At 35.5% G+C, this 19,016-nt stretch overlaps 1 protein-coding gene across 14 annotated transcripts in view; it reads right to left on the reverse strand.

Annotated features, from left to right (window-relative positions):
• ERC2 (ELKS/RAB6-interacting/CAST family member 2) overlaps nt 1–19,016 on the reverse strand; it is a 433,731-nt gene that overhangs the window by 276,745 nt on the left and 137,970 nt on the right. For all 14 annotated transcript variants that reach the window (XR_011740737.1, XR_011740732.1, XR_011740731.1 and 11 more), the window contains one exon: nt 2,329–2,466. Coding sequence is in view for 1 of the 14 variants with exons in the window: in XM_071813173.1 (XP_071669274.1) it covers nt 2,329–2,466 (138 nt within the window). In the remaining 13 variants the exon portion in view is untranslated. The remainder of the gene's footprint in view (nt 1–2,328; nt 2,467–19,016) is intronic.

Genomic DNA, 19,016 nt, shown 5'->3' on the forward strand with positions numbered 1-19,016 from the left:
GTGAGTGAAACAGTCACCAGAAACGACAGCACAACTCAGCTTCATGCCACTTCTGAAAAGCATTGGCTTAAAAAGGTGTCATTGCCTTCTTCAGCTGCAAAGGACAGAAATTGCCACGGCAGAGGGAAACATGGCATAGTGTCATTGTGTATGTGACTCGGGAGCCTGGGAACAGCACAGGAAAGACATCGTTCTTGGCTGACTGTACTGTAAGCAAAGTGACTACTTGGTACAGAATTCAACCTTTAGGGACCCCATGTGAGTTCTAATCAATTCTGCTTAGAAAAACTGCTCATCACACTGATTTTTTCTAAAAAATGCCTGTTCATATATATCTATGCAATTCCAAATGAAGTAGACATGAATTGTAAAAATACATTTCAGAGAAAGTTCTAAGTTCACTTTTCCAAAACATTAAAACTAGTTTCATTTATTGGACTTTGAACCTTTATTACAGCAATCAAATGAGTTTGACACAAAATTTCCATATCCTCGGGGCCTCTAGTGTTGTCACATTTCAATTTATCATATACGTAAATAAATTGAATAGCACAATTTTTAGACAAACTCTGGGACAAATCCTCACTAAAATATTCAAAAATAATGCATCCCGAGTTTAGTAAAATTTTACAATTTGTATGCCTGAGAGTAATAAAATATCTTATTTTCAGATACATACAAAAATTCTTCAAATTTATAAAAACTTTTACATCTATTTATTAGTTTATGTTTATTTCAACAGATTTTAGAATGGTACTGGTACAAAATGACTTGAAAGCAACTAATTGTCACTCCTTAATTTGGGTTAGGTTTTAAGCCAGTACTTCTTAACCTGCTGTATTTCCAATAGCGAGAAGACAACTAAACTTGATTTATTCAATACCTCCACACCAACCGCTTCTATGAACTCTTGCAAACTGTCGTTAATTTAATATTTGCAACAGATAAATAACATTTCAATTGAGAACAGATTGCAATTTAGCAAATTATACCAGCTAAGATGCATTGCATAAGCACATTATGTGTGAAGTGCTGCAGATATAGCTGAGACAGAAAATGGGATACAAGATTTCTTTGTCTTCTGACAGTCTACTTCATCTTCAGTTGCACAGAAGAGCTGGCAAGTTTGCAGCACAACACCCACTCTGCTTTCTACATCAACAGCAGCACGATGGTCTATGGGCATCTTGGGAAAGTGGCACCACAGACTAATCCAGAAAAAATACTTTACAGATTAAAAAGAACTTTGTGTCATTTCTTAATAACATGCTGTGAGATTGGTGAGCATTCTGTCCAGATTAGGAATGAAAGATGAACAAAATGCATATACTTTCTTTACTGCATAAATGCTGGAAGCTTATCCATATGAAGCCACGGAAGTAATAGTAACGCCAAATTTTTTCACTGTTGTTGACAAAGCAAAAGTTAGTAAGGTGATTAAAAATACAAAGAAAGCAAGAATCCAACATTAGCATTTTAGGTTTTAGTACCAACACCACATTGGCTTTTTAAAGTTACATACAGTCATAAATACCCTCACAGGTATGCAGAATGGCATATTTAATCAGTTGCACTGACCTATGCACATTGAAGTGATATACATCAAGACCTGTGAGCTGCAAAAAGTGAGTACTTGTACTAATTTCTTTTGGTACATAAATTCACTTGGATTATCCTGCATTCAAAGCTAACTGGATGAAAAACCCTGATGTCACTGAAACTGGTAGGAATGTTGCCACTAATTCAAACTGTCCAGATTTATCCCTTCTGCTAGGTATTTTCAAATCAAATACATAATTTTTAAAGAAAAAAAAATTTAATTCTCCATTTTTTTATGAAATACACCTTCTCTTCTAAATTAACTGTAGGAAACCAATAGTGCTAACAGCAAGCCAAGGTCACAGTTGGTACTGTCTCTTTCTGATGGTCTTCAGTTAGGCTGTGCTTAACAGAAAAATGAACAGGATAATCAAGATCACAAAACCATAAAAATACCCCAGACTCTACCTTCTTTAAGCCAGGTGTCCATGCCTTTCAATTCTTTCAGAGAACAACCACTCATCCCTTTGACTAAGGGAAAATCTTCCCATGTACTGGGCCATTTACTCCATTCCCACTTCAGAGGACATCCTTCCTTAACTCAGAGTTCTGTTCGAGTTCATCAGCCAGGAATCACTCTGTGCTCATCCTACCAGAACAGAGACACCTGCTTTCCCGACAAGGCCCATGGGCTCTGTTACCTGTGTCGAACCAACTTAAAAAGACATTTTCTGGACACACTTCACGCACAAGAGCAACACATGATGCTGTCCCATGAGAAAACATTACCTTTTCTGATAGAGCTTCTTCTAAGGTTGCCAGTGCTGTGTCTGTGTTACTAGAATCCGTCTGTAATGACTTCACTCTGTCTTTTAGATTAGTTAGTTGTTTGTCTTTGTCCCTAAGTTGCTCCTGTAGATTTTCAATCTGAAAACAAAAACAGATTATAACATTCACTAACCTTGTCTTAACATTCAAAGAGAGACCCGGGTGCTAGGATCAATTGAATGTATACATATCACGCATACAATACATACACCTCAGTATACTGCCACGTGTTCACATGGCTTAATATCAACAACTTTTAACTTCTGTCCTTCCTGTTTTGTTTTCCTTTGCTAAAAAGTATCATTTCATACTAAATTATAGGGAAAATTGCAGTGCATATAGGTATTTTATTATTTAAATACTAATCACTTCAGTTTAAGGTACTGTATTATCTCGGAAATTCAAAGTATGTGTGGAATTACCCCTTCAAATTATTCTAGTTGCAGTAAGAAGGACAAAGAAAGGGAGAGACAAAGCGAGTACAGTGAGCTTTAAACTGAGGAAGAAGATAACCTACCTATCTATAAACCTCTTCTTCCATGATGCCCTGCGGTAAAGGAAACTCACCTGGACAGAGATCAGGATGTTTATATTTCAAAAAGCCAAACCCAGAAACAGAAAAACTCAAACAACCCAAAGGCCACCATTTCCATTTCCCTTCCTCATCTCCATGAAGATTTAAGGTATATCACTCTATGTGGGATATTAAAACTGCTTTCATCAGGTATAGTTCTCCCTTGAGCAAGTATTTCAACGTACTGCTATGATACGTATAAAGACACCGGTCTGTCAAACAGGTCATGATTTTATAGTCATTATGTCAGAAAGGTTTTGCACAAACAATTGTCCACAGGACCATGTGGTCCAGTTAGAAATTCTTTGTAACAGTACAGCAAATACAAGTATTATGCTGCTTTTTTTTAATATATACATAATTTGGTATGTCAGACTACTGCTATGGGCCAAAGATTACACTTGTTCTGTACACTATAAAATGCTAAGCTATATATAGAAAGGGTTTTTGGGAAGACCTGACTTAGAATAGCTCACTCTTGTAAATGACCTCTCATAACATTTTTCATCGTGTGTGTATTTTATGCAGATAGAGAAATAAGATACATGTGTTAATGAGTTAAGAACTTTTTATTTTATGGCATGCGAATTAGTCACATCTAAAGTTACACTAACTGGCATTCAGAGACCTGCACACTATGTTTCTTTACTTTCACTCAAGCATTAACGATTCCAACAACTACCTCATGACACCCTGTGGAATACTTAAGCAATTGCACATTTCAGCTTCACCAAAATAATTTCTCAAGAGAAAGGGAAATAAAGCAGGAGAGTGAATAGTGATTACACGTTCTTTGAAACAAAGTTAAAATCTGGTCCTTTATTATCATCAGCTTGAACCACGAGGTCTAGGCACCCTAAATTAAAGTACTTATTTCCTATGCACAGTGCTTATCTGAATTCCACAGCATTTACACTATTTCCTTCCTCTTAAAACTAATTTAAAATATGATTCAACCCTTAACCAAGAAAACATGCTCTAAAATTATTCAGCATTTACAGAATTCTTTCCTCAGAGGTAAAGAGAACAGGCAGTAAATTAAAAACATCCCCATTGAATCACAACTGCTTTAAAATAAGTCATTCAATGCATAGTCCATAGATAAAATAAGAGGCAAGGATCTGATTATTCTTCTATTTGTGCTATATAAATCTGAAGGAAATGCTTTGATGGGAACACGAGTACACTGGGGTATGTGACAGTAGAATCAGTACCACAGTGTTCTTTAGTTGGGATGGGCACAGGATTAGTAAAGATCTGCTAATACAGACAAGATTTTATGACCAGTTAATCACAAAGAGTCCCTGCAGAAAGACTGCAGGAGGCAAAGAGACTGAACAGTCTCACATGCTAAAACCTTGAAACATCAGATATGATTTAGTTCTTCCTGGGTTTTTTAAACCCAGAAAGAACAATGAACACCCTCTGGTAACCTCTGCCATTGTCCAGCATTTATTTGGGTATAGCCTTATACGTAAGGATACCATTTTATTGATGAATAATTACCAACTTTTGAGCATGCCTGAATTCAATTTATGACAGGGACTATCAAGAGTTTCTGCAGTCTCAAGCACCTACATGTTTATCTGATATGAAATTAGTTACTGTGTAGTTTTGTCAACATGTAATTGTTACTTCTGTAAACTGCTATGTTCCTGTGCCATGAGCTGTATGAAGAGAAACTGCTCCATTCTTCTGTATATTCCCAGAGCTTAAGACAGGCTTTACTCCTTCTTAAAAAATAAATAAATAAATAAATAAAAAGGAAAATAACCCTGTAGATAAATGTCTTTCCTATGAGGCATCCTGTCAATAAACTGTAAGTGCTAATCTTGTCACTTTTTGGTGACAGTCTCAGGAATGCTTCTTAAACACTCAGGAGATTACACTGAATCTTTCCCACAGACAGGCTTTAAAATTCTACAGTAAACCAAGCTCTCAAAGGAAAATTACTTTCATTATCAAAATTAAGGTACTGCACTATGGAATTTGCAAGAGAATTATGCAGTGAAAGAAAATGTTTCATGCTATAACAATTTGCCTTTAGAGATACACACTAAAGTATAAGAGAATTTGTGACAGTGTAAGAGACAATTTATTGGAGACTAGCTAGTGAAACTGTGAAGCCATGTACTTAAATTTAACTCTGTGTATTTTCCTTTCTGTTCTGTATTTGAGTTTTAAATAACTCAGAAAACGAGTATTTTGTAACACTGGTTTTGTTAATCCTAAAATTAATTTTGCTCTGTTCTTAAGTTTCTCTAGGTAGAACTCTTTGAGATTTGTTTCATATTAAAACACAGGGCATCTCTGCTCCAGTGAAGTAGATCAATAATATAAGATTAGTTGAATTTGAATTTAATACTGAAATATAGGGGAGAAAACAAAACTTGTGTGCATCATTTTCATTATCTAAAAAAAAAGAAAAAAAAAACCTTACTATTTTAAGAAAAAAAAAATGAACAATTTCCCAAGTACTTTTACATTCTACTTTAAAAAGTTAATGGAATTACAAGAAAAAATAGATTTAATAAACAACAGCATTGATCCAACATGAGTATTAACTATGACTACTTTAAAACTTCGGTATTCATTCTCAGACTTCAGCTGCTGCCTCATAGATATACATAACAAAAGACAAAAATGTAACTATTAACCAAAACAGGAAAAAAATAGGCATCGTTCAAACACAAATACTCTAAATGTCTACTAGCTATTTTTGTTAGTAAGACTCATGATAAATGTTCTGTCTCACATGGTCCTTTTCAGAAACATCTCAGTATATCCCAGAACAGGAAACCAGCTTTGGTAGTGACCTAGATATATCTACACGTTCCAACATCTCCTTTCGTTTATGTGTGTGTATGTGTGCATGCATAATTTCTAATGAAACACTGAGAAAAAACTGAAATATATTTGCCCTACCATAACCGTTAAAGTACTGCCACCTGAAAGCTCAATATACAGAGGTAAAGCTTTTGGAAAGCGTTATAGATTTTTAGCCAGAAATTTTTATCAAATGTTGTATGGTTATTAAATATCAAGCCAAAGTATTTTAAAATTAACAGGCTTCACAGCAGCTACATGAAGTTTCAGCCTGTGGGGCAAGAAGGGGAAGCTATAGCTCCATAGCTTTCCACCAACGGTCACTATATGACCTAAATACATGTTTCAGTTTAAGCAGAATTTCAATTAACAAAATGAGTTCACTGAAGGCCAACTTGTGCTTCACTAGTTTGACATTGCAGAACTGTCTTTTGATTTGAAAGGGACTAGTCCCAAATGTGCTTCACCAGTCATTACTACTAAATTTCACGTTGGTTTTCTTCCTTTTAAGTAGGTAAACAGGCAAGCATTAATTGTGAGTATTTCTTCACAAGTCAAAATACATATTCATTTAGATTCTAAAAATGAAAATAAATGTTAGTTTGAAAAATTATATTAAAATATCAAATGCTTTAAAATAAAATGGGGCTTTGTTGCTTGCAAGTAAATATATTTATTGAAGTGTGAGATTTGCACTAATCTTTGGCTTTACCAAGGAAATTGGAAATAGCTTGCTCTAATCTTATAATGACATGACACAATACTCTTGGATTTCATAAGCAGTTCCAATACCTACCAAAACAGTTTATTATTTCTCAATAGAATAAAGCTTCTTACCTACAGCTGCTTATGTTCTTAAAATATTTCCAGAGGGCCTTTCTGTTACTACCTTCCAAATTTACATCTTCCAAATTGGAGTAATAGAGCAGCATTGTACTTATTTCAGATTGCAACATAACCCGCAGTTCAACAGTACCTTTTAGCTTTATATTATTTCATTATTTTGCCCCACAAGACTTTCTTAAACTTCAGAGATTTCAAGTGGCCCAAAGAATATGACCAGCTCAGTCCCACGCTGTGAATATGACAACAGATTACTAAAGCAGAGACAGTAAAGGTATTTGTAAAGCTGTCGATAAATTTTATGCAATCCTTTAGGTTACATAAAACAATATTTCCCACCTGAGGAGAAAGCAGTCTCCAAATCAATGGGTCTGTAAGGTTTTCACAAGTTGTCACAAAGACAATTATAATCTGTCTAAATAGTTTTTGCCTCAAACTTCCTTCGGGACCACAGTTCAAAGTGGCAAAGTGCAGCTGCACAGTGACTGTCACAAAGGAGCTAATGAAGCAAATGCTGCTTCAGACATCAGCTCTCACATTAACCTGATGACAAGAGCAATAGAGTAGTGGCATGAGCCAGTAATTACCCTGTTGCTACCTTCCCAACTCATGTAATCCATGCAGGAAAGAATATAATCCTTCAGAATTTTGCTCTAATTGACAACCATAAAAAAAAAAAAAAAAAAAAAAACACCACACAAAACACAGAAGACAGACATAAGACCATAATAAGAAACCAGAAAATAAAAGGGAAAACAGACTATCTTTCCTGAGGTCCACTTACATTGTTTCTTTACAAAATTACAGCATTTCTCCACAACACTTTTTCTGCTTCTTCAAGCTCATTGAGCTTTTGCTGTTAGGATTACACATTTTATCAGATTAACATTGTGCTTTGAAAATGGTTGTTCATTATTCTTATATCAAAGACTTTTTTTTTTTAGGCACTATATTTACATAATTGACAACCACCTGGTTGTGCCCATTTTATCCATCTTCCCTTTTGCTTTGTCTGAAAGTGCTAATCTTTACAGGCAAACTTGTCTCTTAAAAAGTAGCAAGACAGAAGCACATTAATTCATGCAATGCTTAAGCAAAATAAGGCTTCAAATTCTAATTTGTATCTTCATAAATATTGCATTATGAAATACTACGCTATTTTATGAATGAAATTGAAGCAGTTGTGACATGAAATTTGTCTCAGTGAAATCTATTCATCTCTATTTTTCATCACATTTTGTTGGGTAATATTAACACCTTATTTATTGTACTGATGTATATAATGCCATTTTAAAACAATTCTTATGAAATAGCTCAAATAAAACAAAACAAAACAGTAACTTACCTATGACATACCTTCCTCTCTACTTACAAAATGCTACTATTAGCCAGTATTAATACTGCGAACCAAGAACTTATGAGTAAACTATACCCTGTGGATTTACGCTGTCCTTTGTAATATGCACTGACATGTTAAGTAAACCAAGTGTACCATTTCATAGAGAACAAATGTCAAGTCTTGGGATGACATACTAAGTACAACTAATTTTGTTAGGCAAGTCTCTGTGTAAAGGCAGTTGTGAAAAACTACATGAGAATTTGATCTCTGCCTTGCTCAGTGGCTAGAATAAAATATCTTCAAAAAATGAATACTGTGATTTTGTCTCAAATTCTGAACTAGAGAAAAGTGCTTGCTTCGTTTGTGTTACTACTTCTGTTTGAGGACTGTCCAAGATTTTATGAAAGCTGTTCACTCACATATTTATCTCAAATTTCTTGTTAACCTGCAAAAACTGTCACTAACATGCTAAACAAAGCATTAAAATGCATACTGCAAATTAAGCCACATAAAAGTTAATGGAAAAACAAATTGATATAACAGAGATGTATATTGTTCATAACTGGTATCAAATAATGCAGAAAAGGGAGTGCAACTCATTTTTGTTTATTCACAAGCAACAACTTAAGAAGTTAAATGTGTAAAACTACAGTAGTGTCAACAGGACATAAGACACATTATCAACTGCATAAACCCTTCAAAAGAAAATACGCTATGCAGAGTGCATGGCTAACTCCTTATGCATTTGAATAAGAAAGGAAAATATCTGAAGATACTACCATTAGAAAGTAGACATGTAAGACGAGAGGCAAAGGTGATACCACACCTCTAAAACAGGGAGTTGCAAAGAAAGACCAGAACACAGAAAGCAGTACTGTGGATGAAAAAAAAAAAACATGCTCTTACTACTGAACACTGAAGCTGTAGTAGCAACCAAACAAAGAAAATACCAGACAAACAAAACTAAGAGTTTACACAGATGCTGTTATCTGAAGGTAGGAATTTTCAAGGAATTAAATGAAAAAAGAACAGGAGACAGAAAGGGAGAGATATGAAAGCTATGAAGAAGTAACAAACATTGGCAGCAGTAAACACAAAAGTAAAGGGCCGTTATAATTTTATTTGATCAGAAGGATCAACATTGCACACCTAACAGCCATCAGGTCAAAAAAAAACATTTTTAAGGAAAATATGAGAAATTATGTATTCAGGCCTTATTGGGATTAAATTTAGTTCTACCTCAAGACATATACCACTTTTTCTGTATGCACAAAACCAAAATCTACAGAGAACTACAATTGTTTCTAAGTCAATGTGCATATGTTTTTGAAAACCAAAGTCTGAAATATTTCAGCCACTTCCACCACTATGTCATCAAATGCCTTTAGTGCAAAAAATCTCATCAGCTCTAAACAAGAGACACTCTAGTAAAGACTGCCCAGAAAATCAATCAATCAATCAATCAGTCAATCAAACGGATACATACATTTCTAACAACCAAGTGGATTAAAAACTAGAAGATGGCAGTACTAGAAGGGGCTATCTCATCAATAAACTGCCAAGTCTGTCACCAGAACTCCACTACTTCTGGCTCATGCTGAATTCCCCACAAGCATCAATGAGGCATCTAGGAGGAGAGAGCAGAAGAACTGGGACAGGGTATTCCCTCTGCTTGGAGATGTTGCACATTCCTAGTAATGGCAGCCAGCTCTGCGGCAATCTTTCATATCTTTCTCTCAAACTGTGAAGGTCGAGGTATTTTCAAAGGCATTAATAAGAATTCAAATACTTATTTTTGCAGTGTAGCTTTCAGGTTTGGTTTGCTTTTTTCTTTCATTTTATAGAAACAAATAAGGCTGAAAAAATCATATATGATTTTTTTACCTAGGTTAACAGTTGGACTCGATCTCAAGGGTTCTTTTCTAACCTCAATGATACTTTTATTCTATGAAATATTAATAATTGAACCCAATACTTAATTGTTATTCTGGAAAGGCAAAACAGAAAAATTCAGACTTTTATTTATATTTCTGTATTTTTACAATGTCTGAAATATAGTATGATTTCAGTAATATATTGAACTTGATTGTCAATACTTTATCAGAACTCCATAAAATATCAGGGAAATACATTTCTTACAATTCCTTTTCCTGTTAGTTGATAACTAAATGAATTGTTTTCAAGATTCTCACATACTTCACAGGTACAGTAGTAGTAGCAGTAAACAGAAGTAGTAAATATATTTTCTTTTCCTCCTTCTACCAAAACAAGCGTGTTTGACTGGTTTACTGTGCAACGATTGCAGGAAATATTTCACCCATTTCTACTTACTGCGAGTTTCTAAATTCCTTCCATAACACAGGATTCAAATGTACGGGTACAGGAAGGATTCAGAGGAATCAAGAAGCATTAATAAGACGTGCATGCTGAGTTGTCATACAGAGAGGAGAAGAAAACTCTCCCAGGGCTGTTTAGGGAAGGGATCTGCCCTCCAGTCAGCTGATAGTTTCACAGGGCTATAAAAGCAGGTCACTGGGCAAACTGAGCCAAGAGAGGAGAAGGCTGTCACACAGAAAGGAGCTCCTGGACTGAAAGTTTGGCTTCTGTTGCCAGACTCCAGCTGAGAACGAGCTGGAACTTAATGCTAAAATTAACCTTCACCAGGAAGCTAGCCAAAAGAAGCCTGGGCTGATAATATCCACTTGTGTATCTGGAAATACTCAGTCTCTGTCTCCTTCTCTTCAGGGACCAATAAATTCTCTGAACAAAACAGCTTGACTCTTGGACTGCTCTAAGCAGGACTCACAGTCTTGTCAGATATCCATTGAAAAGTTTTTGCTCTCATTATATGTCGTTATTGTGATATAATTAAAAATGCAATCAGCATTTTCCAGACAGTAAATATAATAACGCAAAATAGACTAACATATAATTCCAGTTACAACACACAAAGAGGTGGACATTCATTCTTAAAAAGGCAAGGGTTCTTATAACAACTGTCTGTATATATTCATGGCCAGATTTTCAAGCTGGGTTGGTTGGGTATGGATTCCTATATCTCACAACATTTTACACATTACAGGACAATGACTGATTGCTGAACTTTTTTTGAAGTCTAGCCCAATTGCACATTGAGAGCACCTGAAAATATACCTGTTTTACTTCTACAAGCTAACCACGAAAAATCATACCTTTCTGCTCAATCCTACATTTCAGGTATTTGAAGACAACTGACAATTTGTTACTCATGCCCAGTTTCTTCTTATTTGGTGTACCTGCATATTAAATAGGAATATAAGAACTTTTTCAAGAAGATTTTGCATGGAAAACTGTTACACTACATCGTATGCAAGCCAGAGGAGTATATATACCCTAACATACTCTAATTTAAACTCACATGTAGAAAAAGCTGCTTTGGTATATTTATACTTTTAATACAAATATTTTAAGATGAATAGCGATATGCCTTTCAGTTTATATCTTGTCATCCTTCTTATGTCTGTATCAATTGGGAAGACTTGGGGGCCTCTTCCCAGATTAAAAAATTACAGCATGTCTCATAAAAAAGTTAACAGATGGTGGGAAGACAGAGGCAGCAGATAAATTGTATAGACAGGTGCTGGGCACCAGGGAATACTGAAAAGAGAAGCTACAAAGGAAGCAGTGTAAGAATAGGCACCTCAAGAGCTGCAGAAAGAGTGCAAGAACCAGTTAGAAGTTAGACAGTAGTATGGGAAGTCTTTCAGAGCAATGAACACGGAGACATCAATATGCTGGATAACATGAATGGGAAGTAGCATGAGGAAAGAGAGAGGAAAACAAAACAAAAACAGAAACTCACAAACAAAAAACACACCACATACAAACAAAAAACCACCTCTAAGTGAAAAACACAGGCTTGTATGTTGTATGCAACACAGATATATAAAGGGAATTATATACAGAAATAGAAAAATAAGGTAAGTTTTAAAATAGCTGACCAATCTGTTCTGAGTTGTAATTTTATATACTTCAGAAAATTATTAAGATAGGCAAAGAGACAGAAATCCAGAGAAAAGTTTTCTTTTCAATTACAAAAAAGAGCCATCATCTAAAGTTCTGAATGACAAGTAGTCATCAAAAACTCTACTTCATTTCAAAGTGAAAAGGGTGAGCAGGTTGTGGCTTAGAGAGGCTGGAAACCTGGCTTAATCCTTAGAGAAAATGTAATGTTTTCCTTCACTGTATGAATCTCTTTCAAATCCTGCTTGTGGGCAGCAGAACACACTGTGATACTCTCAGATCCTTCCCAGGACTGCAGCCTGTGTTACACCTGGCATTGAACAACCTGCCGTAACTTAATTTCCTTTCCCATTCAAAGGCCATCCAGTCACTTATTATAACAGATCTATGTCTCAATCTGATTTCATGCTACTCATTTTCTAATTTTTACACTGTCCAAAATAATTTCTTCTCTTTTGTGGTACTTATAACTTCAGAATATTAGAATAAAAAAAACTAAGCTCCTTTATTTTTAGCCACACACCTGTCCCTGTCAGGTGTTTAACTGTTCTTTTTGCCTCTTTCACATTTACATCACTGTTGTGACAATGCCATGTCTGAAATCCAGCATGGTTTTTCAACTGGAATGAGGCAAAGACCATCTAGAGAGAGGTTATCATCTTTTGTTCTGTTACCCAAGTATTTCTGCAGAAATATTGGCAACTTTTACTACCATATCCCATTACAAATACTCTTCTAAATTGATATTAATCTGTCCCTCCAGCTTCCTGGCTCTAAATTTCTTTTTCAGAATAGTCACCATTTCTTTTTCCCTGTCTGCATTTAATTTTTAATGTTTCTAGCCTAGAAAGTGACTGCTCTACTGAGATATCATACACATCTATGTGAACAATCCAGTTAAAGAATTAACACCAAATTTAAACTCTATTATAATCTGGAGTCACACAGTTCTTCTTGCCTATTTTTCACATACCTTAATTTCTGTATATATGCATTGTAATACTTCCAGAATACCTGTTTTGTTTTTACACCGCTATATAGCTCTATTGATGGCTTAGGGTTATCATTTAAACCACTAGGTTGAGTGAAAGAAAATAATACCTTCATTTCCTTTCCTGCCAAGTTTAAAAAGTTATTTAACATGCTTTGTAAGGTTTGAATTTGAAACTCAATACATTTCTCATTTAAGCAACTCCTATAGTTTTGATTCCAATGGAAAGCTCTAAAAGATTCAAGAGTCTAGACAAAAGCAAAATAAATGCACATTTAAACATCACACTGTTCTACAGGACAGTGTAACTCAGACCATATATAGTTAGGAGTACAGCAAATGTCTAACATTACTGCAGCATGCTACAATGCTACAGCTAATTTTGTTAGAAGACTGGCCAGAAATGACGTTATAACAGTAATGATGTATCTCCTTATGTTAATAGTTTCATAACATGCCTTTTACGTAGAACTGGATTACAATATTAAACATATTTGGTATAAAGACTTCAAAAGTACAGACAGGTAATTCATTGAAGATTAATGTAAGCCTTATGTAAAGCTGAGATGGGATCTTATCAATGCTTATAAACATTTCAAGGATGGGTGTCAAGAGGATGGACCAGACTCCTCTCAGTGGTGCCCAACAACAGGGTGAGGGGCAACATGACAGACTGAAACACAGGAGGTTCCATCTAAATATGAGGAGAAACTTCTTTCCTTTGAGGGTGCCAGAGCCCTGGCACAGGCTGCCCAGAGAGGTTGTGGAGTCTCCTTCTCTGAAGACATTCAAACCCACCTGGACACCTTCCTGTGCCATCTGCTTTGGGTGAACCTGCCTTAGCAGGTGGGCTGGACTGGATGATCTCCAGAGGTCCCTTCCAACCCCAAGTGTTCTGTGGAATAAGGGAATAAGGGGCCAGACAGGTTGAAGAGAGAGAAGGGAAGCCCTAAAAATGCAAAATAACTTTAAATGTGGAAAAAAAACCTGTAATAGCAAAATTTTTTGCATTGAAAGTAAAAATAACAGGCCTGCTCCATAGCTACTAAAAATATAGTTCTATGAATTAAATAAAGCTACATTGATTTGTAGTAGAAGAGCATCTTGCCCATAGAAATTACATTCAAGAGGTTGTAACAGAGAATCAAGTTTCACATGGTACTATTTTATATGAGTTTTCTTAAGTGCTAGTGGTAAAAAGTAGGAAAAAAACAAACCAAACCAACAAAAAAAAAACAAACAACAACAAACACCACAAAAAAAAAAAAAAACACCCACCCCCACAGCAGCACAGCTTTACCAATTAGGCAGGAAAATGGATCAGGAATAATAATACCTCTACTATTGGAAAGTTTCCTTTGAGCTCCCTGGCTACAGAGGTCATCCATAATCATATGTAAGGGACAGTGTAATGACTTTAGATGGAAGAAGGATAACATGTCTGTACTCCCTTTTTTATTAATCATTCTAAATTAACATACAGTCAATGTACACGGGCTTATATCAATTAAGAGTTGAAGTGTTTAAAATGTTGTTTAAAATGCTTTTATATAAATGCTTGGATAGGAAGTAGAAATAATCTAGTTCCGTGTTTAAGATAGTTTGCTTTTAGTGTGAAAATATCCTCTTATTTTTTAATCTTTCACTGAATTTCCTTTATCATGTATCTCCTCCTAAAAAACAGCAGGTTTTTCTGTATGACTTAGCCTTGTTCTAATATTATCAAGTATTTTAAAAAAATGAAAGTTATTTTACAGTAAATCTATGCCAGACATATACCTTTTTCCCCAACCCAGTTTTTCATTAGGTCATTGGTGCCTGGGATTTGTTAATCAAAGTAGTCATCCTTATTCATTTGGCTTTCTTCATTTTTTTTCCATTTATTGTAGAAGCCTTGAGGAAATGATCCATGAAAAACCATCATTGTTCCTTTGGTCATTATAGGAAACTTCATTGTAATATCCTGAAGATGCATTTGGAGGTCATCTGCTATTGCAATATCGGTGACACTGACCTCACACTATACTGAAATTAAAATCACACTTCTTGTATTTTTTTCTCTGATGTATATTTCTTTGGGGTTTTTATGCCAGATATTAAAAAGTTTACCTTAAAGAATTACGTAGGACAGTGAGAAGTTTCAGCAACTGTCAGATGCAGTTGTCTCTCCATAGCATTAAGCCCTTGTAGCCCCACATTCACTTCTCTTACTACCTGAACCATGTGTCCCTCTTCATGGTGGTGCTTGACAGTAGATAAAACCTTCAGAAGAGTGGTGAGTTAGGAGTTTTCAGTTAAGATCACTTTGAAGTCCTTTAGTAATGATGGCTATATCAAAACACACCACACAGATTGACTGTTTTATCTCTGCAGTTCTGCAAGCACTAGAATTATTACAGAACTTAATTTTTGTCAGGTTCTCTCCGTAAGAACAAATGCTCAACTAGAACTGCAAAATTCTTTTCAAAAGTCGAGCACTGTTTAACAATGAAACCGCAATAGTCTGACAATGCTGCCATTTTTGGTGTCTCAGAAGATGATAGATATTATTAATGGTCTGGACTTTTAAAATGAATCAATGATGGCCAGCACAATGCTAAAAAACTGTCAGACACAGAGAAGAGCTTATTCCAGAACTAAGCAAATACAGAGATTTTCTATTGCTCTACTCAGAGAATTTCTATTTTAGTATTAGTACAAAAAGTTAATCAGGTAGTCTATGAGTGTTAATCAGGTATTCTGTAAAGAGAATATTAAAATTTAACCAAAACCAAGCAAATTGTCCTGTTCTGTTCCTGTGCCTTTTTGTGGTTCAGGGGTTTTTTTACAGGTTTTGTAGCAGAATGCTTAAGCCACAGAGATAGCCAGTGACTGCAGCACTGCCCATCCTCCCCTCGCCTCAGGCCCCCTCCCAGAAAACCAAAAATAGTAGCCCTTAATGAGAAAAAACATCCTGCAGCTTGAATTGTAGCACAGATCTCAATAAAAAGATATGTTTGACAGCACTGAACGCTGCTGTCAGCATTACAATATGTCCGAAGAAGGAGAAATGCACCTGCCTTGCCAAGGGAAAGCATTTCACAAGGTATGAATTGGTTCATTTTGCTGCCCTGCCTGCAGCCAGCTGTCTGTGAGGTGGCTCTTCTTTCCCCTCCCCAGAGTCAGAATGATTTATAGGGACTCAGGGAAGGTGTTGCAATCCATATGTTTCAAGGTAGAAGCTGAATTTAATTACATTTTATAAAAGGGCAGTATACAAAAATTAGTAACAGTGAAAGAGTGCTAACAGTGAAGATTCCTGAACATGTAAAATGTCATGCAAGAAATCATGTTTTGTAAATCTAACACAACTTACAAATCCATCTTACATTAACAGTTCACAGGGACGATCTCTTTTGCAACTAAATTAGCAAACCGCTGTTTTCTATTACCTTCTTATGTAGTCTAGATTCTATACTTTGAAGTTCTTTACATTTGTTCAGCTGCGTACTATCACATCCACCTCCTGACATGCAAAAAATCTGAAACTCTCAAAAGCCAGGGATTATTTTTTTTAAATAAACATTCAAGTCAAGCTATTTATGGCTCCCATGACAGCCACAACAAAAATCCAGACTTAGCATAGATTAAGATTTTTGGATAGGCCACAGCAGGTATTCCTCTCAAATTTAAAATGTGCTTTTACATACTCTCAATCCTGTCTATCAACAAGCAGCTGCTTTAGGACAAATAGTTTACAAATTCATGTGGACCTTTAGCACCTTCCACTCTCACACAAGATCAGCAATAGGCACTACAGAGAACAGCTACAACAGAAGTTCCCATGGTGAACAGTCACTTCAGCATGGGGTTAAACACAGAACAATAAAGGACTGTGCCTGTCCGAGGACATGAATGGAGATTTGTCCTGTCAATTCAAGGCATCTCTTAGGCAGTAAATATAGTGGGCCTGATTTTTTTCCCAGATAAATAAGTGTTTACACTGGCATAATTACCTTTAGTAAATTTACTGCAGATTTATTCCTAAATGAACGGCAAATAAGTCCAATATTTCCTTCATATATAAAAGATCACGCAATGTTATGCCATTTTTCTTTTTACTTTCCAAGATCTGCTTTACTCCATTCTCTTTATTTCACTTTGATCTTCGCACTGTGCCTGGCTAGGCGTTAAAAATTAAGGTCAGGTGTGTGAGGAGGAAGTAAATTAGATTCACATTCCATTCTGAAGTTGGATTTATTCTACTCATATTCAAACACACCACTGCTGATTCTACTACTAAGAAATACATACTACTTGGCAACAAGAAAATTATCAAAGCAATCTGACCAAATTGGCACCACTAGCTCTGGCTACATCTGGTAACAATAATATGAAGGGAGAAGTATGAAGATAACAATTCTCATTTATTGTTACCATTAAACTTATCTGCATGTGTACTCTTAAGCCTTTGAACTTCATGCTTTCATAAAGCCAGTAAGAGCTCCACTCAAAGGTGAGGGGTGATGTTTTTCCAAAAGTGATAAAACATGCAGTTTACTAAGGTATTAGAGTCTCTAGTCACAGACTGCTCAGTCAGCCAGGCAGCAATGGAATACCACCAGGAAAGCATGACTGCCAACATCAAGGAGCTCTAGCAATGCATAAATTAAGGTGTTTGATTCTTTGCCAACGAAAGAGTAGAAATTTAATATACTACAAAATTGGTAAAAGCCAACTGCTAATGCATACACCTACATTGTATATTTATTAGGAAATGTTTATTTTTATTTCCAGATTTAACAAACTTGCATAGACATTAGGCCAAGCTGCGGACCAATTGTAACTGCCTGTCCTAGCAAGGAGATGAAGAAGGGCAGTGGGATCTACTTTCTTATTTCAGGATGAGGTCAGGATGGTTTTTCACATGAAGGTTTTTCACTCCATTGCTAAATACTTTATACATCAGACTATGACAAAAACACTAATCTCTCAGTCAAACTAGGCTCAAAATTATACATAAAATGTGCCATTTCTGAAACACTCAAGATTTTAAACTGCCTGCTCATGGATTTTACTGCATATACAGGGTGTTTCAAAAAGATGGACCCAATTTCAAAGCAGTATATTTCACGATGGCAACAAGTTACGACAATATAAAAATTTAGAAACATTTAATGAGTTATCAAGCAGCAATCATTTGAAACTCTATGCCCTGCCCTTTCAAGTGGTAAGAGTTTCGTTCACAGACAGTTCGCGGTTACAGAGATATAGCGATTTCAAATTGGGTCCATCTTTTTGAAACAAGCTTTAGTTAACAAGCTGATGAACTTATTTTCCCAGGAAACATTTCATCAAACTATGATTCACAATTTTCTAGTAATTCTTAGCTAAAAATACACTAAAAATTACTAAGGATCATTAATAAAACCCTGGTAGCAACACATTTGAAGCAGTGCACTATAACTATGATACAGAATCATACAGATAATTTATTGAAGTTCAAAATGTATCATCATGCTTTGCATACAGGCAATGTTAGTAAACTTTGAACTACATCTGAGCCTTAGTTTTAATACACCAAATTCCAGTATAAATGGTATATTAGTTCAAATGAAAACAAATAAATACTCACTTTTGTAAATAACATCCTCACTTTACCCAAGCACGAAATAATTACAGCTTTAAAATACTTCTAGCATTAACAAAAATCTGCCTAAACTAGTAGCATCAACAGTTACTCCCACTATACCTGTAGCAGTAAGTAGTACATATAACATCTCCAAATATACCAGTGTGACAGGATGCACAGTTCCAAGCTTCACAAAGGATTACGTTGAAGGTGACAACTTATGTTAAACATCTCTACCAATATTGGTGTAATCACAGTTATTTCATTTAACAAAACATGATATACAGAACAACCACTGCTTTAACTAAAAATATTAGTTGGCAACATATTCCCAGCTTGCCACCGTATATATTCTGAAACCAGGTCTGTGCTTTTAACATACATATATTTATCCTGCTGCAGAATATGTATAAAATGGTAACCTAATCCAGCAGGTCTAAATTTTGGACCCTGGCAGAGAGTA

The sequence above is a fragment of the Patagioenas fasciata genome, chromosome 10 (genome assembly GCF_037038585.1).
Source record: "Patagioenas fasciata isolate bPatFas1 chromosome 10, bPatFas1.hap1, whole genome shotgun sequence".
Lineage (NCBI taxonomy): Eukaryota > Metazoa > Chordata > Aves > Columbiformes > Columbidae > Patagioenas > Patagioenas fasciata.